A 26853-nucleotide genomic window follows, 5' to 3' on the forward strand; every position below is an offset into this window, starting at 1 on the left:
CATTGAGAACAGTCTAGAGCCATCCTCTTTGGAACCCCCTTTCAGGTAGTTGAAAGCAGCTATCAAATCCCCCCTCATTCTTCTCTTCTGCAGGCTAAACAATCCCAGCTCCCTCAGCCTCTCCTCATAACTCATGTGTTCCAGTCCCCTAATCATTTTTGTTGCCCTTCGCTGGACTCTCTCCAATTTATCCACATCCTTCTTGAAGCGTGGGGCCCAAAACTGGACACAGTACTCCAGATGAGGCCTCACCAATGTCGAATAGAGGGGAACGATCACGTCCCTCGATCTGCTCGCTATGCCCCTACTTATACATCCCAAAATGCCATTGGCCTCAATAATTTAAGCTGCATGCTAAGGCCCTTATCCTGCAAACTGATCCATGTGGGCAGACTCTTATTAATTTCAGTGGGACTCAATGTGAATGCAAAGATGTGCCCTCTTGGATCTGATGGCAGAACTGTGGCCTTAAAGGTACATGTACTGGGCGCAGGTGCACAGCTAGATAAGGGCCTGATCCAGCTCCCACCCTTAAGGTCTATTTAGTTCAGTGAGAGTTTGATCAGTCCTGAAATGTAGTGTCATAGTTCATTTACCCAGTAAAGGTAGTTAACAAAGTACATCTCTTTCCCAACCTGTTTTCTTTGACAATAAAACCCAAAACCATTTCCCACTAAAATTAGGACAATTAGATGCAAAAATCCTCATGTGATTCAATGATAGGGTTATTCACACAGACGGGAAAAGAGGGTCCTTAAAAATTGTGTAAGATTAATATGGGGAAGGAGAAAGATCCTTGTTAAGAAAAATAACATAAGACACATGCAACCAACACGTTAAGAAAAAGGTATTTTATTTACACAACTGCTATAGTTCCTTAAGAACAATATATACCATCTTTATTTGAAAGGGTCAGTCTTCTTTCAAATACAAGAACTGCATAATGCAGGACTGTCAGTAATGCAAAACAGCAGTCACACATCACACTTCTATAGTGCAGGCTCAAGCAGCGCAAGTAAATTATACTTTAAAAACAGTATGGCTGAATATTATAATTGAAACACAGTGTTTGCACTTTGACAAGGTTAACTAGAACAGAACAAGGGTTTTGTTCATGCTTTAGTAGGAATGTGACTCTCATTTGAGGTTTACACCCTTTATCGGGTTAGGAGAATTTTTCTTCAGGCAGACTGCTTTTCACTTAAACAAGGTTGGATTTCTTTCCCTCTGTAATTTTGTCTTTTGTATTCTAGTAATCCACTGCTTTATAGTATAAGTTTGCACACAGGTATATATTTGCCTTAGAGGTGGTGCTTTCCAATCTTGAACTGTCTTGCACAAAGAAACACTGACCTACTAATATATACCAAAATTAGACAGCTTGTATTTTATAGTCTTAAATAGTGGAATGGGAGAGGGAAACTGTTTCTAAGACAGAGGGGAAAGAGGACTGATAGAATTCAGAGAATGCCAAGACTAGCTCCTTATTCAACCTTTTTGGTCTAAACAATTGTTTTTCCAGTTTCAGAATGGTGTTGCTCTTTAATGGTTATGGGGGTATTATGGCAGCAATGAAAGAGAAAGTATTTTAAATAACACCGGAAATGAATGCAAGAAAAAGTAACTTATTTCTCTTTGAGCTTATTGCTGTGATCTTAAAAAAAAAAAATTAGAACAAACCAACTGGAAGACCAAGTATAAGCAGTCATTCTGGTGTTTGAGTCAGTGTCCAGCACTATTGTGTTCTAGCAGAAAAGCAAGGAAAAGTCCAAAGATCTCAAATTATGTTTCCTTCAGTTCAGTGCCACAAGAGTTTATTAAAGCTATTGTCCTTGCTTCTTTGAAAGGTACCTGAAAGAAACAAAACAAATTATTTTTAACAAAATAAAATGGGGAGGGGGGGAGAATGTTAGTTAGTACACAAGCTGTCATTAATATAAAGGGAAGGGTAACCACCTTTCTGTATACAGTGCTATAAAATCCCTCCTGGCCAGAGGCAAAACCCTTTCACCTGTAAAGGGTTAAGAAGCTAAGGTAACCTAGCTGGCATGTGACCCAAATGACCAATGAGAGGACAAGATACTTTCAAATCTGGAGAGGGGCGGGGGGAACAAAGGGTTTTTCTGTCTGTGTGATGCTTTTGCCGGGACCAGATCAGGAAGGCAGCCTCAGAACTTCTGTTAAGTTAGTAAGTAATCCTAGCTGGAAATGCGTTAGATTTCCTTTTGTTTTTCCTCAGCCTCAAATCTGGCTAATTCCAACTTCTGTTGAACAGTGCAGTCTGTCATCCTAACCTCTCTGTTTTTACACCTGAGAGTTAGGAAAAAAAACCAAAAAAACCCCCCAAAAAACCTGGCTTGTAAAATTTTGCTGTGCTGTAACCCGATAGCTGTTTTCAACCTACAGAAAAATCCTTTTGTTATGCCTGCTGCTCTGTCCCCCAGGCAGACACACAGAATCTATAGCTGCACCTTTTACAAAACTGGCTTTTAAAATCCTGCTGTGCTTCTAGTTCAAAACAATCCCACCACCCTGCCACCATGTCAAGGTTCCTTCCCCACTCTGAACTCTAGGATACAGATGTGGGGACCTGCATGCGAGACCCTCTAAACTTATTCTTACCAGCTCAGGTTAAAACTTTCCCAAGGTACAAACTTTGCCTTGTCCTTGAACCATATGCTACCACCACCAAGCGTTTTAAACAAAGAACAGGGAAAGAGCCCACTTGGAGATGTCTTCCCCCAAAATATCCCCCCAAGCCCTACACCCTCTTTCCTGGGGAAGGCTTGATAAGAATCCTCACAAATTTGTACAGGTGAACACAGACCCAAACCCTTGGATCTTAAGAACAATGAAAAATCAATCAGGTTCTTAAAAGAAGAATTTTAATTAAAGAAAAGGTAAAATAATCACCTCTGTAAAATCAGGATGGTAAATACCTTACAGGGTAATCAGATTCAAAACATAGAGAATCCCTCTAGGCAAAACCTTAGTTACAAAAAGACACAAAAACAGGAATATATATATTCCATCCAGCACAGCTTATTTTACCAGCCTTTACACACAAGGAAATCTAACGCATTTCTAGCTAGATTACGTACTAACTTAACAGAAGTTCTGAGGCTGCCTTCCTGATCTGGTCCCGGCAAAAGCATCACACAGACAGAAATACCCTTTGATCCCCCCCACAAATTTGAAAGTATCTTGTCCTCTCATTGGTCATTTGGGTCAGGTGCTAGCTAGGTTACCATAGCTTCTTAACCCTTTATAGGTGAAAGGGTTTTGCCTCTGGCCAGGAGGGATTTTATAGCACTGTATACAGAAAGGTGTCAGAGGAACAGCCGTGTTAATCTGTATTCGCAAAAAGAAAAGGAGTACTTGTGGCACCTTAGAGACTAACCAATTTATTTGAGCATGAGCTTTCGTGAGCCACAGCTCACTTCATCAGATGTGTACCGTGGAAACACACCGTGGAAAGGTGGTTACCCTTCCCTTTATATTTATGACACGAGCTCTTTTATAATGACACTGCTTAAGAACCAGCATGCCTTTAAATGACTTATTACAAATGGAATGATTCAAGACCTATGATCATTAATGCACTGGGTGATGGAAAGGTGGTGGTTAGAGGCAGCTTTCAAGATTTCACCATCATTCCCCTCTGTGAAAAGTAGATTTCCTACAATCCAACACAGACGTGGTTACTATTTTTGAAAGTAACAACTAACTAAATATACAAACACGTTTAAATCAAATTTCAGTTAATCAGAAATTACCTGAATAGCTCTCTCTCTAAGTTCTTTTGGTCTAAACATTCTGCTGTTAGGAGTCTGACAAATTCTGATGGAAGATGCCTTTAAACATTAAGGTTTTGATGACCATTCATTAAAGAATAAGGCCATTCAATTACTCCACTTTTAGCAAGCTCCTCTCAAAGCTCAGGGCACTTGTATAAAGATTATGAGGAAGACTTTCAAAAGCACAAATGAGAGTTAGATGCCCAACTTCCCAATGACTTTCAATGGAAGTTAGGCACTTACCTGCCTTTGAAAATCTCCCCGCAAAGGCTATATGGCCTTAATACTTTACTGCCCAAACCTGGTGCACAACATAACCCCTCTGCATTGCATAAACCCTCATTAACAATTAAGAACCTCATTATATACAGTGATCCACATTTAACCACCTCCAACTCTTTAATCATATGTTCTGAAAAAAGACTGTAATATGCCCTGAAGGTTAATAAAGTTAGACTGTCAGACTGGGGGTGAGAAGAGAAGGACTTCCAGGCCCTCTGATTGAGAACACCCTAACCTCCATACCTCACTATAGAGCAGTTAGGTTGAACACTTCCACTGACCACAACTGCTATAGTATCACATGGAACAAGAGGTGCTCACCCAAACCATTTAGTGGGTTAGGTCATAAATCAAAGCCTTAAGTTCTAACCAAAGACTAGAGACCCATCCCATCTCAAGTTGAAGTGTGTGTAGCAGTGCAGTTTTTCCTTCCAGGTAATTTTAAAGCAGGATATGGTATTTAGGGATGATGGGAGGGAGAAAACTTGACATAGTCCTTACCTTTCCCAGTGTTTGTGATTCAGTTCCAAAAAGTCATCTAATTTTGCTATTTCTTTGAGGTACTGAGTAAGCTTTAAAAGCTCCTTGTCTTTATCCCGATTTAAATGTGCTTTCATAAAGGGTCTTATCTATTGAGAGACAGAAGTATAAGCATTTGCCTAACACAACACTTGCAATTCTCTCACATTTGGTTATTTGTGAATTAGGTATATTTTTTTATTATTTGTGAAGTAAGTATACTGTTCAGAGTAAGTTAGGCGTCCCTGCCACTCACTCATGTAAAGAGAAATCCCAGAAAAGTCTACACAAAAATAATCTGTATACAAACTATACCAACTAAGTCTTTTCCAGTATTATATAGAACAGGGTACTTTATAGGCTTTTAATTCTTGAGAGATCTCATCCTTCATGAAAATACCCACCGCTTAAACCAACTAGAAAATAAAATTCTTGCTGTCTCATTTTTTTCAAACAGGAGCAAAGGAGGATACTCTTCATAATTACTTTCCCGTTAGTTAGTCCAGAAGTGCCTACAATCTGAAGCTCAGTTCACTAAAGTCTTAAGTTATGTGGTATGCATACTGCATTTGGAATCTGGACGCCTGGATGGCCATAACTGAGACATTTAAATTATCATTTCCACAAGTTTCTGTAGAAAACTTTCTACCTCATAGAAAGGAAGTCCCTTAAGTATCCATAACAGAACACTACTGTTACTTTTCTGTTCTCAGTCTGTCCCTGTTGCCATCTCACCACAGAGGTTACAAAATTATAGTAAGAACTTAAGGTATTTTCCAGTCCCAGATCAATCTGCTGCTATTCTAGCTTGAACATGTCTATTACAGGTTATTTGACTTCTGAGTTAGTTAAAGGGACAGAGTCAAATACAAGTCAATTGAAGCTTCAGGTATTGCGTCTTCCCCAAATTCCCCTGCTAGTTTGTGGCATTACATTTTTCCCTATCATTTTTCTCTCCCCTATTATTCTGTGAAAGACGCCCCCACACACACCACCAAAAAGGGGGTGGGGAGAGGAACAAAGTAAAAATAACTGCACAAAACAAAACTGAAAAGGAAGTTTTGTGTCACAGTAATCTCTGGTGTTGCTTGTAACAATAGAGGGTTCAAAAAACTTGAATGATTTTGAGTTGACTGTGACCTTTTAAAGGAGCTGTGAAACTCATTCCAAATCTCGCTATCTACTTGTATCATAAGCTTTTAGACAATCAGTGAAGCCCAAGTGGAGTGGCTGATTAAATTCTTTTGCCTTAGGTTGAAAATCTGATCTTGATTCCCTCTCCTCCAACATCCTCTCTCAACAACCACCTCCAATTTGTCTTGCTGTCAATATAATCTGGGCTGTAACACATTTGTGCTGTACCCCCGTGAACAAGTAATGATACTGTTCTGTCAGTCTCGCACTTCATCACGTCTCCTTCTAGTCAGACTCAACGGTCAAGCGATTTGCACTGGTCTGTCACAATTTTTAACACAACCAGATAGATTTTACAACAAGGGATGTAAGAATAGTTTTCAGTTCCCTGAACTTTGTGGCATTACCTCAACAACATGTCTCATCCAACACAAACATTTTACTAGGGTGACAGCTTCTTTGGAAAAAGAAGGCTTTAATATAGCTTTGCTGACAATTGCCTTAGTCTTGGTATGTGTTATACCTTTGCCTCATTTTAGCCACTCACGATTCTTCCCCCTCTACTTTACTAATAGCATTTTGCCATACACTTCTCTTAGGATTCTGCCCTGGAGGAATATCCTGTCACAGAAAGAGCATTGATAATCTTCTGCTTCCCAAAACAGTGCACATTTCTTACTGAAAATTTCATACAATTTCACCCATCATATGTCCGTGTGCAAACATCTTGGAGTCCTATTTCTTAGACTGACCAGATTTTTTTTCCTCATGAACAACACGAGTTTAACAAGTTTAACCCATTATCAGAAATTCAAGCAGTGTTCTTTCTATTTACTGAATCAACATCAATAATGAGGAGTCTGAAAACAGGTTAGTTGGCAATTTTGTTCCGTATGATAACTTGCATTTCTGCAGTACCACTGATTTCATAGGAGCAGGACCTTTTTTATATTGGCATACCTCTGATAAAGTATAGCAACAAGATATTTAATGTCATTTATCCTATGTTTGTACAGCACCAAGCACAGTGGGGCCTAATCTGATTGGTCTTTAGTCTTCCTACTTCATTTCAGTAGTCTAAATGTTTCTACTTTAACAGTAAATGAAAATACCATATTCAGTACATCTCCCTTACTACTAAAAAGCGATTATCTAGTCCAAATAGTTGTTTTGTTTTTAAACTATCAAATATGCATTGTGTTTTGTTGATCAACATCTCACGGTAGTTTAAAAACACAGTAAAGAAATACAGAAAGCAGCTATAAGAAGTCAATTATTTACTTTCATTTGTTGCTGCTTTGCTAATAATTTCATTGAAAGTTACCTTTAGTCCATTTTGTGGGTTCATTAGAAAGTTTCGTCCAATATCATCAAACATGATAGTATTTTTCTTGTTGTAAAATTCCGAAAATTTGCCCCATATAACACCAAGAGGTTTCACCTGCAAATAGAAGTGTGTAAGAGTTACCTGAGGTAAAACACATGATGTAAAGATTGCAAGAGATGTGGAAATCATACCATCAGTATTGCAACTTTACTGTACTTTTCACTTATCCTTTTGCTGAAGAATTAGCAGGTGCATGCAGTCTATTGCCTTCAATATAGTACTTCAAAATTACTCATTAAATGTATATCGTGAAAAGTAGTCTTGTGACACAAATGAATGTTCTCCTAATAGCCCTATTTATTAGTTGTTTGACCGCCACATTGTCTATTATAACCAAAGAACGACTGTAAATTCAAAATGCTACAGCGAGATTGTTCTTCCCAGTCCCCCTTCCTGAACTTCAGGTGGTTTTTAGGGTTTTCTTATGTGCAAGTCCCAACACAAACTTAAAACAAAAATATATAAAGGGGGTTCCGATCACTAGCTATTTTAAAAGAAAAAAACTTTGCTGTTTAAAAGGAGGAAAGCCATTAATCTAGGAAATACAAAATGATTCTTACATCTATTAGTCCTCTCCTTGGAGTGTGCACCGTTATCATGGCAGCACTGTCCAACATGAAGGTTATCTTGTAGTTTGCATTTGTACTCACTCCCAGCTCCTGGGTAACAGAGATTAATAACTGAAATTCCAGACAGACAGTTTTACTGCTATCAATTAAAAACTTTGATTGTAACACATTATATTTGTGAAGGGGTCAGCGGCGGAGGATGAATGGAGACATGCAAAAAATAGATTTCTACTCTCCTATTCAACGAGAATAAAGTACAGAATTCTACTAACAGAAAAAACTGGTGTGAGTGTAGTATTGCAATTCCTCGGGCCAAACTTCATAAACTGACATCAGTATAAAATCAGTGAGTTCAGTGAAGAGACAAGATACAGAGAGCTTCTGACCCACCTCAGTATCATCCCTGTATCCACAACAAGCAAGAAGAGAAGAGGGGGCAATGTTCTCCAAAATTTCTAGATGATGTAGACCCCCGCTCAGTCTCTAGAGCTAAGTGTGAAACAAGGAGCGTGTGTTTTCCTTTCTTCAATTTGCTCCTGTTCCACATTATAGCCAGGCCCAAAGACCAAGCAAATATGATAGTAGTCAACATGTGGGACAGTAGAAGGGTAAGTGCCTAATGAAACAATCAGCCTTGCAACAGATGTGGCTCACCTTTTATAGACCTGGCCACTCCTGAAACAATGGGAGCACAGACAACTTAGATCATTTATAGAAAATAATCTTTGAGTAAATGACACTGCATCATTTCTATTTCAAATCCTTTCTTAAAACTATCATGTAACACTAAACTTTGCTATAATGTGTAAATTTTATTTATTCCTTTGTTGCACATACCAGAATTAAAATTCAGAACCATGCGCCAAGTAAGCACAAACCATCCACTGCAACAGCTTTCCTTCAGACATCTAGCCACACCTGAATGCCTTGCTGTTATGTACAAAGTGAATCTTCTTACAAATGAAGAGTGCTCTCTACATAGATCAGTGTTATACCAAAGCAAAATGCTAAACAGCATCTGAATTCCATTTGTGTGTGTGTGATAAGAATAAAATTGAACTGAGTTATTCTGCCTCACTTTTGTTGCTGCAGATGTTACCTCTGAGAACTAACAGCGTGTGGTGACCCTTTAAGGACAGCTCCAGAACTTTTTTCTGTTTCAGCCCTTTAAGGCCAGGTACTTTGGGGGTGGTTGTTCCCAAATGGAGGATGCAAACTGTAGGCTAGAAGCAACATAAGCTTGAAGCTATGGAAGGGGACAACTATACAAGAGAGGTCTTCTACTCAGTTTAGAGAGAGAAGCAGCAAACTGCTATCGGTGGGAATCAAGTGACCAAGATTGAGGCCTGGACCACAGTGGGGCTCCCAGCAGAGAAGGAAACCAGGAAGGCCTGAGTGTGAAGCAGATACAGCTGAGTTTAGAGCAAATGACTGCTTTGCTATCCAGGACTACCTGCAGCCCATGGTAGAGGGAGATCACACAGGTGCCCCTGGGGCGCTGAGGTACCATCTAGAGGTAGTCTGGTTCTATCCCAGCAATCAAGGGGAGATTGTTGCATGTATCTAGGGAATGGGCTGTGGCCAAAGAAAGGCAAATTATTGGTTTTCTGGATATCTTATTTCATTAGACTTTCCTTTACCTATGACAGGACGATTGTTGGTTTTATCTAGAGTGCTGACCAACCAGAGAGGGGAAACTGAGGCAGCAGCTGCACCTCACATGAGTGGTAAGCAACCCTTTTACAAAGATATTTAATCATATATCCACATTGGTTTGAAACCATTTTTTAGTACCAGTGAACTGAAATGTAAACTCTCTGAAGTTTCCCTCGCAATAAACGCTAGCCAATAAAAAAATAAGAGCAGGAAAGTCTGACAGACCTATTTATCATAGTGAGGTACAACTGACCATAGTTAAGGATGGGTCATGTTTACCATTCTCACCCCAATTTCATTCATAACTCAAAGCTTTCATAGCTTTGCCTGAAGTTCTCGATCACTGATCTCTATCTGAAGCTGATTTATAAAAAGACCATGACTATTCTGAGCATAAGCAAAGTGGAAAATACACTTTTCCCAATTAAAAAAAACACTCAAAAAATGGCAGCTACAAAGCCAAAACAGCAGAAGTACAAAAGGCATAAATCTGGAACTGAAACTGGTTTTGATTTGACTGAGTTTTGAGAATTTGAAAATTACAAAGCAAGCACGCAGCAATTTTTACTAAGCTCACTAAGTGGATAGCTAAAGCTAGCTGCAAATATGTTCACAGCTAAGTCAGCTGTGCTGTCACTAGCTAATTGTCTATTGCGCTTAAATCAGTAAAGAACTGGATCTGAAAGGGCTCCTATGGACTTTGTAAGAGGCACAGGAGAGAGCAGAACTCCACCATTGGGGAAGGTGCAAGGAAAAAACGGGAGGGGTTCCCTCCTGCTGTTCTCTAGGATGCTACATGTGTATCTATGGACACTTAAAACTGCATTACATTTATGAAAAATAGTATTTGATATAATTACAGGATTATATATACAAATGAGAGCAAAATCTGCATGACCAATCTAATCTCTAGCACCTCCTAGCTCATTTGTATGGAATTCTAAAATTAGGATTATTCTCAGTTTTGTGAGGGAGACTGTTTTAAAAACACTAGGAACTTTTAGAAAACCCAAACAGCTTTTTATCGCCCTGCCCACACTCCCTAACTGCTAGTATTGCTATATAAGCTGCTGAACACAGTCTGATTAAAGGTTTCAAACCCCTATCTACCAAATACTAACAACATAATAGAAACAAATGATATTTCCAGACATAACTTACTTTCATTTTAGCTTCAATCCACTTCATATTAGTAGCAGCTAAAACAAGGGGAGGAGGGAGAAGAACACTTTATCAAGATGAACCAGTGAAAGGTAAAGTTTCAGTTCTTTTAAACTATCATTTTTGTTTAACTGCTTGGTACAAGTTAAACTATCATTACATTTTCCCTCCACCACTGTCCTCAAGTTTGTTTCCTATATAAAATATTTAGTTGAAACTAATTCCTTTTAGCTTGAAAAAGCTAACAGACTAGATCAAATTCTGCACACACTTTAAAAGGCAGACTATTTAAACTAAATTAACCATTTTGCTGTAACATGATTAAAGCTAGATTAAAAAAAATTAGACCGTAGCTCAGCTCGAGACAAGCCTCAACCTGCGAGAAGACAGGAAACCAACTGGTGTGTTAGGGCAAATTAGTGACCACCCTGTAATAATGGCAGAGTTTTGCTTGTTTCCTGCCCCACTCTGCTGATGAATACGCTTTATCTATTGGCTGCTTTGGGATATATGCACATCATCAAGCAGCGTATGGATGTTTAACATACATCTTAATCCCTTCAATTACTTGTTAATCTGTACAAAGTAATATTAGATATTGTTTTATACCCTGTTCATTTCTTCACCACATTCATTTATTTGCCTGGGCAGTATACTGTGTTTAGCTACATAGAATCATAGAATCTCAGGGTTGGAAGGGACCTCAGGAGGTCATCTAGTTCAACCCCCTGCTCAAAGCAGGGCCAATCCCCAATTTTTGCCCCAGATCCCTAAGTGGCCCCCTCAAGGATTGAACTCACAAGCCTGGGTTTAGCAGGCCAACGCTCAAACCACTGAGCTATCACATGAGGTCTACCATCTTTCTAAAAATAGATCTAATCACTACTGAGCATGAACCGACTACTCACTCAGGGATTAAATTCAATACAGCCAAAATTAAGGTACTGCATAAGGTTTTACAATAAACAGCAAAAGATGCAATTATATTTAACAACTTTACTGCAGCATCCCACATGCTAAACAATTCACAAGATTTTCATTTGGTAAAGAAAATAACTTACACCAAATTACAATATCATAATCTTCATATGCAGACGTCAGGAATTCATGAAGGTATGGCCTCATTAACTCTACCCCAGTTTCTGCACATGACCTATGGTCTGAGAGGAAAACAAACAACTCATTATTAGTTTAGCATATTTTTTGTTAAATCCAATTCCTGTATGGGCCCCATCAATGAAACACCCAACACTTCAAAAAAACAATGAATAAATTCTCCTAAACCCTATTATACAGGGAAGTTGTATCCCCACTCTGGGAACTAAAGCAGAGAGACTGTAGCTTGCCCAAGCCTGTGGCAGAACCAAAAATGTAACATAGGTTCCCTCAGACAGAGTCCAGTTAACCATAAGACCATTTTTCCTCCTTTATTTCAAAAGGCAATATTTGTGACCATGTGCCTTAATGATTCTTACTGTCAAACACATAAGCATAACAGTCTGCCTTCATTAGAAAATGGCTTCCTGTGAAACTCTCATTATTACAGCACCTTCAACTCATGTTCTTACTAATGACTTGAATTCTGATCCTGGATTACAAACATCTCACACATAATTTTTTAGGGGGTTGGAGGAAAGGAGAGAGAAAGATAATTGGTAAGGTTTAGAGTCAAACTCCATAATGTCCCCATATCCCAATACAGTCTGTGAAGTCATAAGAAAACACTGATCTCTCAGAGAAACCATTTTGGTAGTTTTCATATGCAATGCATTATGGAGTGGTGTTTCAAAACTCCATGGAGAATCAACACTGAACTAATCTCCTCTTACCAAAAAGAGAAACATCATCACCTACAGGTTGACTTTATCATATTTAAAATAAGTGTTTTTCCATTCACTGCCACCTCAATGCCTGGGACAGCATACAAAAGGAAAATTACACCGGACCCTCGCTAGAACGCACGTCTATATAGCACAAATTCGCATATAATGCGGTTGCAGCCACGGATCCCAAATTTAAATTACTTTAATTGCAATTCATTTTAATGCGGTCCCTGCTATAATGCGGTACCGTGCATGGATCCCAAATCCCGCGTTCTAGCAAGGGTCCGGTGCATTAGGATGAAAGTATAAACTTCTCTCTGCATCCCTACGTAGCAAATTTATGTATTGCGGCCTTAAATCAACAGTATTCAATGTTGATAAAGCACAAGGCTATTTTAAAAATAGTAGCAATGCAAGACAAAAAAAACAGTACAAGGCAGCAGTATGGTGGTACAAGCAGATGGTATTAACTGTGACTTGTAAGGGGAAAAATACCTATCAAAGGCTAACATAGTAGTTAATGAACAGACTAATTTCTTAAAAAAAAAAAGTTTGATAACTTACCAAACAGTGTGTAATCAACATCTAGTACCAACAGCTTTTTCCCTTCCCTAGGAGGATTCAGAATTTCCACTTTGTACTCTTTGACTCTGCGGGAAATTTTTAGTAGGTTTTCTTCCCTAATACAACAGTACATACAGTTATAGTTAACAAGTGAGGAGTGAACATTCAGCAACATTGCAATCTTTTCTTAAAATGGCTATAACACACCTATTTTCTACTTCAACAACTTCTTCTTCAATATCAAAGTCATTGACTACATCATCATTGTCAGGGGGTGGTCCAAGGACATCCTCCTAGAGGGATGAAAAAATACAGCAGCATTAAAATAAACACAATTGAATCTCAGGATTTTGTTACAACACATTACAGGAAAAAGATAACTGCTTAATCTATATGCTTTTCATTTTAACAGTGGCACAATTAGTGAAACGTTTCAGAGGTGCTAGAAGCACATAACAGAGCTTATACTTAAGACTGATCACTACAGCAATTATAACAAGCAAATCTATTACAGTTCTACAGGGAAGTTCATTTTACACACAAGGCAGGAGCAGCAAAGTTGGTATGGTGCCATTATTCTTAAACTAACTAGTCTCTGGAACACTAGAATTTCAGTCACAATTAGGAAACACATGACAAAGTGTAGTTCATAATTTTATAGAAACAAATGGGCAAAAAGAAAATGTTTACCAAACTCTCTTCACGAGTTCCCATCATCATGATTTTAGTATTTGGTTTCAGTTTGAGAGCTCCGAGCTTAACATCATTGTCTGCAGGTTTGCCTACAATACAAGCAGATCATTGTTTTCGCACTGAAGTCGAGGGATTTCATTTGGTTTAAGATGACAGACCCATACTAAATACCATGTCATTGGAGCCTCAGTTTCCCTATGTCACTAACACGTTCAAGGATAGACTATTATTATGAACCTGTATTAATACAGAGTAATGCCAAACTGAAATAAAAAATTACTTATATTACAACAGCGCTTTGAATCTCCAATCAAGACAGGGGCTTCATTGCCCAGGTACTATACATAAAATCCCTCTCATACTTGCAGTTTACTTTTTTTTTTTTTTAAAACTTTGACTGATGTGAAATTTCTGCAAATTATTTAAAAACAGGCATGATGTACCAATGCTAAGCAACATCCCGTGACGCGTGACATCCCTGTGAACACACCCATCCAAAATCCATAGCCATTCGGGTGGGGAGGAGAGAGCTCCACTGGGGTATACAGCTTGGACACACAAAAGCAGATTCTTCCTCTGAGTTACGCAGCTCCACCAATAACTAACGTGAAGAATTACCTTTCATTTTAAGTCCAAGCAGCTTTTGGCGCTCTGGTAGCACTCCTGTAAGGCCTTTGAGAGATTGTTTAAGATCTAACACTGTATCATCTTCTGATAATGAGGTTATAGAATATTCCTGTCCACCCCATTTTATTATGAGAGAGAGAGACATCCTTGAAGCATATGTTCAGTATTACTGCCAGCAATATCTGCAAGAAGGGAAGGGACAAAGAGATGGTGATATTAAAAAAAATACAGAAGTGAGAAAAGCATTTAATTGGAAGGCAATTAAGTTTATACTTACAGTATTTTAAAAGCTGCAGTATTACTTAGGTTGTTTGTTTAAAGTTTTTAATTTTGTATGAACTGCAGCAGCTATGACCAAGTTTTAAAACTGAGGGATAAAGTGCAGAGCTAAAACTGGGGCCTGTAGTTACATTTGTATTGAATTTAGCAGTATTATATTCATTAAGGTGCTCCAACAATGCTGATTCAATGCACATCCAGCCCAGTCTATGCTAGTAGCACCCAACTATAGTAAAGCAGCGTCACAATCATAGTCACTGCAAATCTCAACTGCACTAAGGAACTATTAAGCAATGAGACTGTCAAGAGTGTGAGTTCTACACATGTAATTATGGAAGAACTACGTATAAATATATTTCTAATCTTGACAGTTAGATTTAAGCATTAGCCTTCCCTACTCATTTACACCATTACAGATGTGTAATACAACACACTCCAGGGCATATTTTATTGTGCCATTATCAAAGTAGGTGTGTGAAAACAAAGCCAAAACACTTGCCCAGACAATGCAATTACATCATAATAAGTACCTTATAGTTCACTCAAAACAACCCTATTGTTGATTTACTTAGTATCATTTATACCAACTGTGTCCAAAACAGCTTACAGTTAAGTCACACACAGCAACATACAAATAGCAGAGGGAAAGAGAGATGAGTAGTATAGAGAAGGGAAGAAAACATGGTTTCTGTTGAGGTTTGAAAACGGGTGGAGAATCAGTGAGGGTACAAGGTCAAAGGAAGGCTGTTCCAGATTAGCAGGAGGGGAAGAGGAGAAGGATCCTGTATCACCAGTGATAGATTGTCCCAAGGGACAAACAGAAGGTTGGCATTAGAAAGTGGAAAGAGCTGATGCACAGAAGTGCTGAGGACATCTACAGCAAGTGCATGGAAGTGTTTAAAAATACGTAAGGCAAGTTGGAACTACAGACTGAAAAGAAATTGTCAGATGCTTTAAATCTGATTTTTTTTTTTTTCTATTTGATGCTCTCTCCACTGTTCTACCTCAGAATTATCTGGATCTCAGCCATACTAGTCGTATTGGAAAAACCCAGGAGGTGGGCAGGCGCATGCCCACCCACTGCTAAAGGCCCCTCCCCCAGCCTAGCGGGAGGGACCACTGGACCCAGGGACCAACTGATTGCGGCGGACAACTAATGAAAAACAGGGATCGGAGTGAAGGTCAAAGTTTCAAAATGAGGATACCGGATGGGGACACTAAGCAGAGAACCCCGGACCGCGCCCACTGCTCCTCAAAGCTGTTGAGGGAGCCAGCGGACGCTGCTCAGTGGAACTCTGCCTGGATGTATGAAACTAGGGAGGAATGGAAATAGGCCCGCAGTCGCAGAGCACCCCCTCGTCTAACACCCTCCTCCTGGTATTATAGATGGAAACTTTGGCCAGAGCCAGGAGGAGGAAGTCCCGAGACCTCCTCGTCAACATGGGGCCACGGATAGGGTGTGCAAAAAGGAACAAGTGTGGGGAGAAGTTCAGCCAGAACCTCAATAATAGGTTCTGGAGGAGCCAGAATAGGGGCTGCAACCTGGCGCATTCAAGATAGGCGTGCGCCAGCAAAAGGGGAAGGCCTCAGGATGAACCGCGCCAGGTGCACGCTCATGCTCACGGCTCCATGAAGGAGCCGTCAACTAATGTTTCCGGCGGGCCATGGGACCAAGGTGAAATAAAGGCTGGCCCACCGGGGCTCCTCACCCACTTTAGATGGAAGATAGTCCCGCCATTTGGTGTCGGGGCGGGACACGAGGGTGAGGAAATGCAGTTTATGGAGCACGAGCATGTACAGATGGTTTCTGGGTGCGGTTCGAAACTGGACTGGCTGCAAGGTATGCAGCCGGCTTGGAGTGTGGGAGCGGGGAGGCGCTCGCGGAACAGGGGCCCTTAGTTCCCACACCGGTAATTGAACCCGGGCCGCCTGGGTGAAAACCAGGAATCCTGACCACTAGACCACAAGGGATACTAGTGCTCACCACACCCTTGCTCTATTAGGCACAGGGAAGTAATTGTTCAATGACACCAATCAAATCAGATGAGGACAGAAGGCTTGTATAGTCCTGAGGATACCACAGTCCACACCTCCTCATTAACGCTCCTAACTGCCACATATACACAACTGAACAAGAGAGGTGATAAAAAAAAATTGAGGGTTTTATTCTAAATCCTTCAAGACAGATATGCATCCAATATTATCCTGAATGGTCGCTCAAAAAGAAAAATTATTATTTGTATTAGAGTAGCACTTAGAGGCCCCTAGCAAACTCAGACCCCATGGCAGTAAGTGATGTACAAACACAGAGTAAGAGATGATCCCTGCCCAGAAGAGTTTACAGTCTAAGTACGCAAGAGAAAGAGCATATATCCCCATATTCCAGATGAGAAAGTAGGCCCAGACAGAATAAGTGACTTGCCCAAGATCACACAGGGAACTGGGATTGAGCCATGAACTGAAACCAGATCTCTCACATGTCAGTCCTGTGCCTAACATACAAGATCAGCCTTCCTCTCTTGTACAGCCACTTAAGCAACCATCTATTGCTGCTGGAGTACACCACCTTCAGGTGCCTGGTATCAGAAGCAGATAACAGATCTGAATTAACTTCATCCACAGCCAAGAGATCATCAGTTATCAGAACCAATCAGCTTTCTCGAATGTGCCCAGGATGGGCCTAGAAGGAAACAGCTGGATCAAAGAGAGCAAAGGACTTCATGCACTGCTGAAGCTACATCACAGCTTCCTCAAGAATCTTCCATTAAAAAAATTAAAGTGTGATAAACCTGCAGCATCAAGAGATTTTATTGGGCAAAGGTCTAGTAGTCATTTATTTAGCAACAGCTAGCATCATGCCCTCCAAAAGTGACCCCAGCACCTTCCCATTGGTCTTCACTATCTGAGAGGAACTAGGTTCTAATTCAGATTGTGTCTGCATGTCACCCAGCACCCCCTGAACTTCAGTGAGCAACACTGGGGGAAACTTGGTCTCAGATGACTTGCCACCCCCCTCCCCCAAGACAAACAGCGCTGTCCAAATCCAAAGGCTCTTATCTGGAAAGTGAGAGCGCACCTCACTGTCAGGAACACTCAGCTCTGCTAGTGGATGCAAACAGATTAACCAGCTTGTTCGCCACCCAGAAGAATGTTTCCAGTTAGAAATTCAGATGTTATGGTGGAGTTAAGCTCTCTGCATCTTGCACAGCTGCAAAAGTTCTGTTTTGGTCAAACTCAGAATGACTTCCATTGCTAGCGCTCCATAGTCTCCCTTTCACTTCACCTATCATAGGTCTTCTGTATACCAGGGCTCTGAGGAGTCACAGCTTAGACCATTATTCAGAAATGGAGGACAAGACACGAGGGCCTACCAAGCTAGTAGGGGCCAGTGGGCTTACTATAACTAGGCTCCTACAACCAAGGCTCGTGACCGCTCTCATTTTTCCTTAATGCAACAGACACGCGCGTAAGCACCTACACCCCAAAGGCAGGGGAGAGTTTCTAAACATGCGGGTTAGCAACTCCCACCCCCTGCACACTGAGATACCATCCCACCGCCCACAGTGACCGCCTCGCCCCAGGCCGCCATGTCCGCCCGCCTCCCGAGCACGCCGCAGGCCCGCACCACGAGCGGCGAGGCTACCGCCCCCCATCACCGGCGTGCCCGGGGCCTCGCCACGCGCCCTGCCGCCGGCCCCCCGCGGCCTCCTCGGCCCGTCCCGCTGCCCGCAGGCCCTCGCCAGCCAGGGCGATGGCTGGTGCCCTGCAGCCAGCGGCATCGGGGGCGCACCTGTGGCACCCACCCAGCTCAGTCCAGCCACGGCGCTGCCCCCCGGCAGCCGCCCCGCCCGCCGGGCACGGCCCGTGAGGAAGAAGCGGCCCCCCCCCGCTGCATCCCCACGGAGCGGTGGGGGAGGGGGATCCCAGTCCCGACTGCGGGCGGCCGCAAAGGGCCCTTCGCCCCCTCACTCACCCTGGGTAACGGAACCGGCACTTTCCCGGTACCGGCCACACCGGAAGCGGAACTTGCCGTCCCCCCCCCCCCCGCGACCCGGAAGTAGTAGTGGGGAAGGACCCGGATGTGGCTGGACAGGCGTCGGGACTGGGCGATCCACTTCCCGCCGCCGAGCGCGCGCAGCCCACCAGTAACCCGGATGTGCGCGCGGCACCACCTAGGCAAGGGGCCTCGGCACAGTGCGCGTGCGCCCTCGAGTCTCGACGGGACGAGAGCGGGGGCAGGGGCGTCGGGAGAGAGACAAGGAGCTGAAGGGGGGGCCGGCCTGGGTGGCGGTGGGAGGGGCTGCAGCGCTGAAGGAGACCCAGGGTGGCTGGGCCTTTGGGGTGAGCCTCCCGGGTCGGGGGGCTCTGAAGGGCAGGGAAGGGAGGCCTAGGCCCCCGGGGAGGGGGGCACTCTGAGGGGGGGATGCTAGGCCCCCGGGGAGGGGGGGGGCTCCGAAGGGCAGGGGGAGGGGGGCACTCTGAGGGGGGGATGCTAGGCCCCCGGGGAAGGGGGGCTCCGAAGGGCAGGGGGAGGGGGGCACTCTGAGGGGGGGATGCTAGGCCCCTGGGGAGGGGGGCACTCTGAGGGGGGGATGCTAGGCCGCCGGGGAGGGGGGGCTCCGAAGGGCAGGGGGAGGGGGGCACTCTGAGGGGGAGGATGCTCGGCCCGCGGGGAGGGGGGGGCTCCGAAGGGCAGGGGGAGGGGGGCACTCTGAGGGGGAGGATGCTCGGCCCCCGGGGAGGGGGGCACTCTGAGGGGGGGATGCTAGGCCGCCGGGGAGGGGGGGCTCCGAAGGGCAGGGGGAGGGGGGCACTCTGAGGGGGAGGATGCTAGGCCCCCGGGGAAGGGGGGCTCCGAAGGGCAGGGGGAGGGGGGCACTCTGAGGGGGAGGATGCTAGGCCCCCGGGGGGGGGCTCCGAAGGGCAGGGGGAGGGGGGCACTCTGAGGGGGGATGCTAGGCCCCCGGGGAAGGGGGGCTCCGAAGGGCAGGGGGAGGGGGGCACTCTGAGGGGGAGGATGCTTGGCCCCTGGAAAGGGAGGGCTCCGAAGGGCAGGGGGGAGGAGAAGGGGGCCTAGCCCCCTGGGTAGGAGGGGATTTGAAGGGCAGGGAAGGGAGGCCTAGGCCCCCAGGAAGGGGGGGGCTCTGAGGGGGCAGGTGTTAGGCCCCCTGGATGGGGGGGCTCTGAGGGGGAGGGGGAGTCTAGGTCCCCAGGAGGGAGGGGCTCCGTAGGGGACGTGGTGGGGGGGCGTGTCTCGGTCTCAGGAATGGTTTTCAGAGTAGCAGCCGTGTTGGTCTGTATTCGCAAAAAGAAAAGGAGGACTCTTTAGAGGCACCTTAGAGACTAACCAATTTATTTGAGCATAAGCTTTCGTGAGCTACAGCTCACTTCATCGGATGCATTCACTGGAAATGAATTTTTGAATGGTTTTGTAGACTAGAAGTTATATGTGCATTTAGGGGCTGCATGCACGTTGGGCTGGTTGGTATGGCTGGTGGGCAAGAGGAGGCTGCATGCATGTTGGCTGGGACGCATGCCTGTGAAGGGGGTGTCCCGGCCTTAAGGGCTGGGACTGTGCAGCAGGGGTAGAGGGTGTCTAGGTGCCAGGGATGTTGTGTGTGTGTTGGGAGCTGTATCTACTTGGGGAAGCTGCCTTGGCTGTTGGGGAAGGGGAGGTTCTATATTTGTTGGCTGGGAGTTGTGGCAATGAGAAGGGTAGCAGGTAGCTCAACAACTGGCTGGTCATTAACTCAACATTTCAGGCTGGCAGAAGCAGGCTTTCATTTGTATACATGGAAAAACCCACACGCCTTAATAAATTCACTCTAAATTAGTAGCAAACGGTATTCTGTACTTGAAGGTCTGTTTACTAGATGCCCTACCCTGTTCCAGTGTGTTTCAGCTTGCTGTTTTCATAGAATTGGAAAGATAATTGTCAGCTGCAGGCAGTAAACGTGGCCTGGAATTAAATTGTTACCTGCCTATCTTACCATGGGTATTTCTGGATTCTTATCTGTAGTTAGCCAAGTTCATTAGGTATAGTATAGGGCAGGCTCTGTGAGACAAGCACTTACATGGCTAGCAAGAACATCCAGAGTTACATCAGAGGTGTAGAAGAGATATAAACCCTCCGGGCATAAGTCACCCTCTAGTTGGCAGTGTTTATGAAGAAACTTTCCATGTAAGAAGGTTGTTCCATAATTACCTGTTGTACAGTTTCTTATAAACTTCCTCTGAGGAAACTGGTGAGACCAGATACTGGATTGGATCAACTGCTGGTCTGATCCAATGTGATCATTTCTGTGTTCTTGTGACTGGGGCAACCAAAGTTTGGTGAGACATCAGTGTATGAACAGTTATGAAACCAGGAGTGACAAACACTTTGCAGCTTCTTTAGGGATCCCTACCTGCCCTCAGAAATTCCAATTTAATGGGGGAAAGATAGAGGTGGTAGTTGAAGAGCAAAAACACGTAGTCCTCCTGAATGAATCCCAGGACAAATACCTGAACTTGTCTAAACCAATATGCACAAACACGTAGTTAAATTGTTCATTTATTAGGTTTACAGAATTCTGCCTTCATTCTACTGTTTCCTACATTAATCCCCTCCTTTTTCTCCCTGTTCTCTCCAATTTCACATCCTCTCTGCTGTCCTTCCACTTACTGCTTCTCCAGAATCTTCTTTGCACTAGGCAATGTTTGAAAAATGTTCCACCACTGCTAACTCCCATTTATTGTCGACAGCATTTTGGATTTCACTAGAGTTTTCAGCATGTCATCTAACCCTGCTGGGATCATGTCTAAGGCCTTGAATACACTCAAAGTGCACTGATTTAACTAAACTGTTGTCTAAATCAATTCAGTAGAACACTATTGAATGGACACTCATAAATCAGTTTTAAGAGTAGCTAATATAAATTTAACTTAATTCAATATGTTAGCAGATTAAGCTACATTTTAAATGGTATTAACATGAGAGGGTTGTACCAAGTTAACTAAATAGATTTAGAAATGATTGAACTAAATTGATGTAATTGCTATGTGTAGTCAAGGCTTAATTGGCAAGAGGCTGAATTCTGCATTGACAACTGAAACCCAGTCTACACTAGGGCTCCCAACACTTCTAGCACCAGTTCTTTTGATTAGGCCCCAGTTAAGCTACATGCCTACAGTGGCTCTTGGTTCAGCTCACTGCATGAGACCCATTTAACACAGTATGACAGCCACCCTACAAGAGAAGATTTCCACAATGTGAGGCTCTGTTGCTGGCTACAGAAGTTCTTCAGTCACACTAGCATAGAAGTCTGAAGGCAGGTCTACACTTAGAAAAGCTGCAGCAACGCAACTGTAGCACGTTAGTAAAGATACTACCACATTGACAGAACTTCTCCCATCAGGGTAGTTAATGCACCTCCGTGAAAGGCGGTAGCTTTGTCGGCAGGAGAAGCTCGCCTGTCAACACAGTGCTATCTGTGCTGGAGGTTAGATTTTTCATCCCCCTGAGTGATACCAATGTAAGTTTGTAGTGTAGAGCTGGCCATACTCTTTGGCCATACACCTAAAAGTTAGGTGAACCTAGCTACACGCCCTGAGAGACATTAGTTAAGCTGATCTAAGCCCTGTTGTAGACACTGCTTCCGTCAACCTACCTGCTGTAAAAGATTGGATTTACAACAGAAAAAACCCTTCTGTAGCTGTAGCAAGTGTCTGTGCTACAGTGGCATAGCAGCAGCCCTCGTGTATACGTACCCTTTATTAGATGAGTGTTCATTTACTACTCTGTCAATATCTCTGGTTTTGGTAGGCTACTGAAAAGAAGTAATCCATAAATGTAGTTTTAAAAAATAAAGCAGCACATACAAATAGAAGTCACCTTTCAATGTTCACGGAGTGTCAGGCAGATGAGTAACCAATTCACAATCTTGTACCACTGCACGTTTATTTATGACAACATCGGAAAGTAATTTCTAACGGTGATCATGAGGCTCTGTTTATAGCTAGGAAAGTTTTATCTTTTTGCGGTATATTTTTTATTAAGGTATATGAAGAGGGGAAACTAACTTTTTAAAATAGAATTATTTAAATAGCTTGCCTAGTATGATTGACTTAAGAGGAGGTGGCGCTTTCTCTCTGTTGACACTTATTTTCACTCTCAGTGGATCAGGTTGTCTTTTCCAGTGAAAAAACATAGAGCTGGCATTTAAGGAGCAGGAAAACTGCCAGGTTCCTCTCATTTATGTTTCCCTAGATTATTGTTGGCACTTATGGAGCAGATTGTGGGTTTGGTCTGAAGCCCAATGGATCCTCTGAAATCCATGCGGATTCCAGGAAATCTGTTGGAGGCAGAGGGCCACGCACTGAGAGGTTCTGTGCCTTTACATAGCTTCCAACTCCTGTTCTCTTGTGCATCTTCTTCTCATCATCATCCCAATAGACCAGGGGTGGGCAAACTACGGCCCATAGGCCGGATCTGGCCCCTCAGGGCTTTGGATTCGGCCCGCGGGATTGCCGGCCCCGTGGCGCCACGGGCCCCCTGCCGCTCCCAAAAGCGGCTGGCACCATGTCCCTGTGGTGCGGTGGGGGTGGGGCAGAGAGCTCTGTGCACTGCTCTTGCCTGTGGGTACCTCTCCCGAAGCTCCCATTGGCCAGGAACAGGGAACTGGGGCTGCAGGGATGAGGTGCCGGCCGCTTCCCGGAGTGGCGCGGGGCCAGGGAGCCTGCCCTGTCCCTGGTGCGTGCCGCTGCCACCCTGGAGCTGCTCCAGGTAAGCGGTGCTGGGCCGGAGCTTGAATCCCTCCTGCACCCCATACCCCAACTCCCTGCCCTGAGCCCCCTGCTGCATCTCAACCCCCGCCGCACTCCTCCTGCACCCCTGTCCTGAGCCCCCTCCCGCACTCCTCACCCCTCCCTGCACCACTGCCCTGAGCCCCCTCATGCACCCCAGTCCCTTTCCCTGAGCCCCCTCATACACCTTGTATGCCTCCTCTGCCCCAACCCCTTGCCCTGAGCTCTTTCCTGCACACCGCACCCCCTCCCACACCCAGCACTCCCTCCTGCACCCCAACCCCCTGCCCCAGCCGTACATTCATGGCCCTGCAGGCAATTTCCCCACCCAGATGTGGCCCTCGGGCCAAAAAAGTTTGCCCACCCCTGCAATAGACCCTTTAAATGGAGGTTCCTCAGTGCCTAGGGATCTTGACTCAGCAGTTAGTACCACCCAAGGCTATTACAACTTCTCAGCTGATTCCCATCAGGCTTGGTGTCTCACTGCACCAACTCTGCAGAGGCTACCCCTCCCCTCAAGGATCTCCTGAGTAATCACTGCAGATGGACATCATTTGAAAGGGTTTTATTTGTTTGCTGATGGCAGAAGTAATGCAGAGAAAGGAAAAATAACCTCTGCACAGAGATGATGTCCTGTAACATGGGGGTTTCCTGTTTTATGGAAGTTAGGGAATAATCGTTCAGCAGCAAACAGCCTGATTTCTTACATGTGAAAACTCGAGTAGAAGTTGTAAAAAGTCTTAATTTGATACTTTTGGGCCTCACTAAATAAGCTATATGTGATGGAGGAGTTTACAAAAATATGTAATTTTAAGAGGCACTGAGAAGCAGCAGATAATGAGCTTTTTCCCCAAAATGCCAGTTACACCTTTAAAATGCATCTCACATACTGTTTGTTGTGTCTATCTCAGACAAGAAGACATTTTCCTTGAAATCATATTTTCCTTTTATGACATGCAATTGTCCTCTGTTGACATGTCCCTCTATGGGGGAGCTTCCAGAGTTGTACATAGCAATTAACAAAGTCGTATTTTGAGATTAAAACGTTCTGCTACATAGGAACACTACCCTCCCCCATACTCCTACAAGGCTGGTTCCCATTTCCTCTCTCTTCAAAGATGTTGAGTAGGAAAATGTCACGTAGTTTGGTAGTTTCCCTGTCTCTGAAATCTTTGATGGTTCTTACAAGTCTAAGAGAAAAATAATGAAGTAAAAAAGTAAGTAAGCTTTCTTATTTGGTCTGGGGAATGAAGCTGAAGAGAAGAGGTCATTTTAGGCCTCAATGTTTATACTGCATACTTTGTTCCTGGGATATGATGCACAAATTATTTTTATTATTGGTATTGTGATAATGACAAGAAGCCCCAGCCAGGGAGCAGGACCCCATTGTGCTAGGCACAATACAAGCATTTAACTAATAATTGCAACACCCCTGTGGTGTAGATCATTTCCTAGCTGGGGAAACTGAGGCACGCAGACACAAATTCAATACTGGCATAAGTGGATGCAATTCTAAATTTGGTCCAGAGTGGGTTAAGTGACTTGTCTAAGCCCACACAGAATTAAAGTCTGGGAGCTGGTGGTACCTAGTTTCATGTTAAATCTAGACAGCACAGTCTCTTCTGTGTAGTTAAAAGGTAAGTCTTGTGGACAGTGCTCACTGGGTACAGAATGGGGTAACTGTAACTGCAGGAAATCAAGAACAAAAATACATGGAAATGTTAAAAGCAAGCCTTCCCTCCTGCCTCTCCTCATGTCCTCTCTGTCCTGGTATGCTCCAGAATGAAATAAAAGAGGTGGTGGCACATCAAACCGATGCGCACTGGCTCCATTCCAGCAGCTCATGTTCCTGGCAGGCACTGCTGAGCATCTTGCAAAATGTGTTCCTGTGCATACGTGCAGAAGCCAAGTGGCTGACTTCCTAAAGTGTGGTGCATATTGCATATTAGAGAGCAGGATCAAACTCTTAGAGCAGCCGCAGTATGTAGCTCTGTTTGGGAAATGGAACAAAAGGATCCTTTAAAATGGCCGTTAAAAATAGAAAACAGTTAGTATGGAAATCTCAGACAGAAAGCTGCCTTCAGGAATGCTCTATTAAGGAAAAATTCTAGATTGTGAAGAGTGAATGAGTTAGAAAGCAAAAGTAACAACATTGCAAGCCTGAGGTGTTGAGCATCTGCCACTCTTACTGACTGCAATGGGTGCTGGAGCAGGGCCTTAATGTGGTATGGATTATAGATGGGCCGACTGTCCAGAATTTTAGGCTTTGCAAGCCCCTCAGACTGTTTTTTGGTTTGGAAAAATCATCTGAATCTGTGACATTCCCCCACCCTCCCTCTAACTTAAACACATGCCAGGAAAAAAATGTAAAGGGGAGTCTGTGTTCTCAGGAACAGAAGAACCCCTACATTCAGTGCACCAGTGGGTGTTTTGTGGGTGTTATTTTTTAAATCAAGTTTTATTAATCTTGGTCTCCCATTTCAGCCTTTTTTGCACAGTTTCATGTTTGTTTTTCCTTTTGCCCCACACCCTGCTCCCTTTTTCATAGTCTCTCAGAAGGGGTAGGTGAATCCAATAGCATCTGAGTACACGTCAAACATTAAAACCTATAGTATCTGAATAGGTTTAAAGTTTTGCAAAATGAGTTTGTTCATACCAAGTGTAGCTTTTATTCAGGCCTGCACTGCTTGTCATGACCAGTGATTGTCAATGTAATGTAACAGGCAGCATGATCTTCTAATGAATTTTGTGCCCAGTCATGACATTTAGGAACTCCTGAATTTGTATGATGGCTCTGATCTGAGTCACTGTGTAGCTTTACGCAAGTCACTTAGGGTTAAATTTCCAAGTGTTCACTAATTTGGGGTGTGTCTATTGTAAGGGGACCATTTGGAGAGACAGTGGTGTCTCAAGTTTAAACTGAAACACTCAGTATTAGTGGACACTTGAAAATATAAGCCTTCCCTAGTCTGTATCTCAGCTTCCCCATCTATAAAATCGAGTTTACAGTACTTATATAGCTACTTCACAGGAGTGTTGTGAGGATTGTTTAATATCGGTGTTGGTACATGCTGTAATTACTAGAGGGTGGCATAATATGTATGATCTAATTCATCACTTCCTGAATCTGAACATTGGCTTTCTTCCACTCTTGGACCCAATTTTATTTATTTCTGTTGTTGTTATGTTCTAGGTTACCTGGAGTTGGAGAAGGATGTTGGGCGCCTTAGTAAGATAGATGATTGTGGTACTTTTGCTTGCAGAGAAAATATTCATTCATCACTTTACCTGCACCTCCAGCTCTCTCTTCTACCTGATGTTTTAGAGCTTCTCAATACAGAGACTAGCACATTACTACTTAGGCAGTGGTAAACGCTGTATATTTTGGGACTATAGATTTTTCTTGGGTCCGCGTCGTTCATTATTATGATAATGATAAAATCTTGATTTCTTTCTTGCTGATTTTTGGTCTTTCCTGTATGATTCTCAATGATGAAGTGAGAAACAGTATCTTGGAAAGTTTGGAAGTAGAGATGGGGGAGAGATGGACTGACTGGGCCAGGAGACTGGGAACAGGA

The 26853-nt window shown here is 43.5% G+C and overlaps 1 protein-coding gene, 1 long non-coding RNA gene and 1 other non-coding gene across 3 annotated transcripts; 1 reads left to right on the forward strand and 2 right to left on the reverse strand.

Annotated features, from left to right (window-relative positions):
- Nucleotides 1–836: 836 nt before the first annotated feature.
- UBLCP1 (ubiquitin like domain containing CTD phosphatase 1) lies at nt 837–18573 on the reverse strand. The gene is made up of 11 exons (XM_048860443.2): nt 18465–18573; nt 14204–14394; nt 13583–13674; nt 13100–13185; nt 12893–13008; nt 11567–11665; nt 10506–10543; nt 7680–7778; nt 7057–7173; nt 4581–4708; nt 837–1851 (listed from the first exon to the last, which is right to left on the reverse strand). The coding sequence occupies exons 2-11, from the start codon at nt 14355–14357 to the stop codon at nt 1824–1826; spliced, it is 957 nt and encodes a 318-aa protein (XP_048716400.1). The 5' UTR covers nt 14358–14394; nt 18465–18573; the 3' UTR covers nt 837–1823.
- Nucleotides 16391–16462, reverse strand: TRNAE-UUC (transfer RNA glutamic acid (anticodon UUC)). Its single transcript has one exon. It is a non-coding gene; the product is annotated as a tRNA-Glu (tRNA).
- An 8-nt stretch (nt 18574–18581) lies between the features above and the next one.
- Nucleotides 18582–26737, forward strand: LOC142072934 (uncharacterized). Its single transcript, XR_012669545.1, has 2 exons — nt 18582–18832; nt 26469–26737. It is a non-coding gene; the product is annotated as an uncharacterized LOC142072934 (long non-coding RNA).
- Nucleotides 26738–26853: the final 116 nt, after the last annotated feature.

The sequence above is a fragment of the Caretta caretta genome, chromosome 8, assembly GCF_965140235.1.
Source record: "Caretta caretta isolate rCarCar2 chromosome 8, rCarCar1.hap1, whole genome shotgun sequence".
NCBI classification, from domain to species: Eukaryota; Metazoa; Chordata; order Testudines; family Cheloniidae; genus Caretta; species Caretta caretta.

Bases quoted from the DNA above. Each gene is read 5' to 3' on its own strand.
- UBLCP1 (XM_048860443.2), bottom strand. From the start codon at position 14,357: ATGTCTCTCTCTCTCATAATAAAATGGGGTGGACAGGAATATTCTATA. The intron at 13,675-14,203 runs GTAATTCTTCAC...CTTGTATTGTAG, and splicing joins GCTTGGACTTAAAATGAAAG to GCAAACCTGCAGACAATGAT. The intron at 11,666-12,892 runs GTAAGTTATCAA...TTTTCCTCTCAG, and splicing joins TGTTGATTACACACTGTTTG to ACCATAGGTCATGTGCAGAA.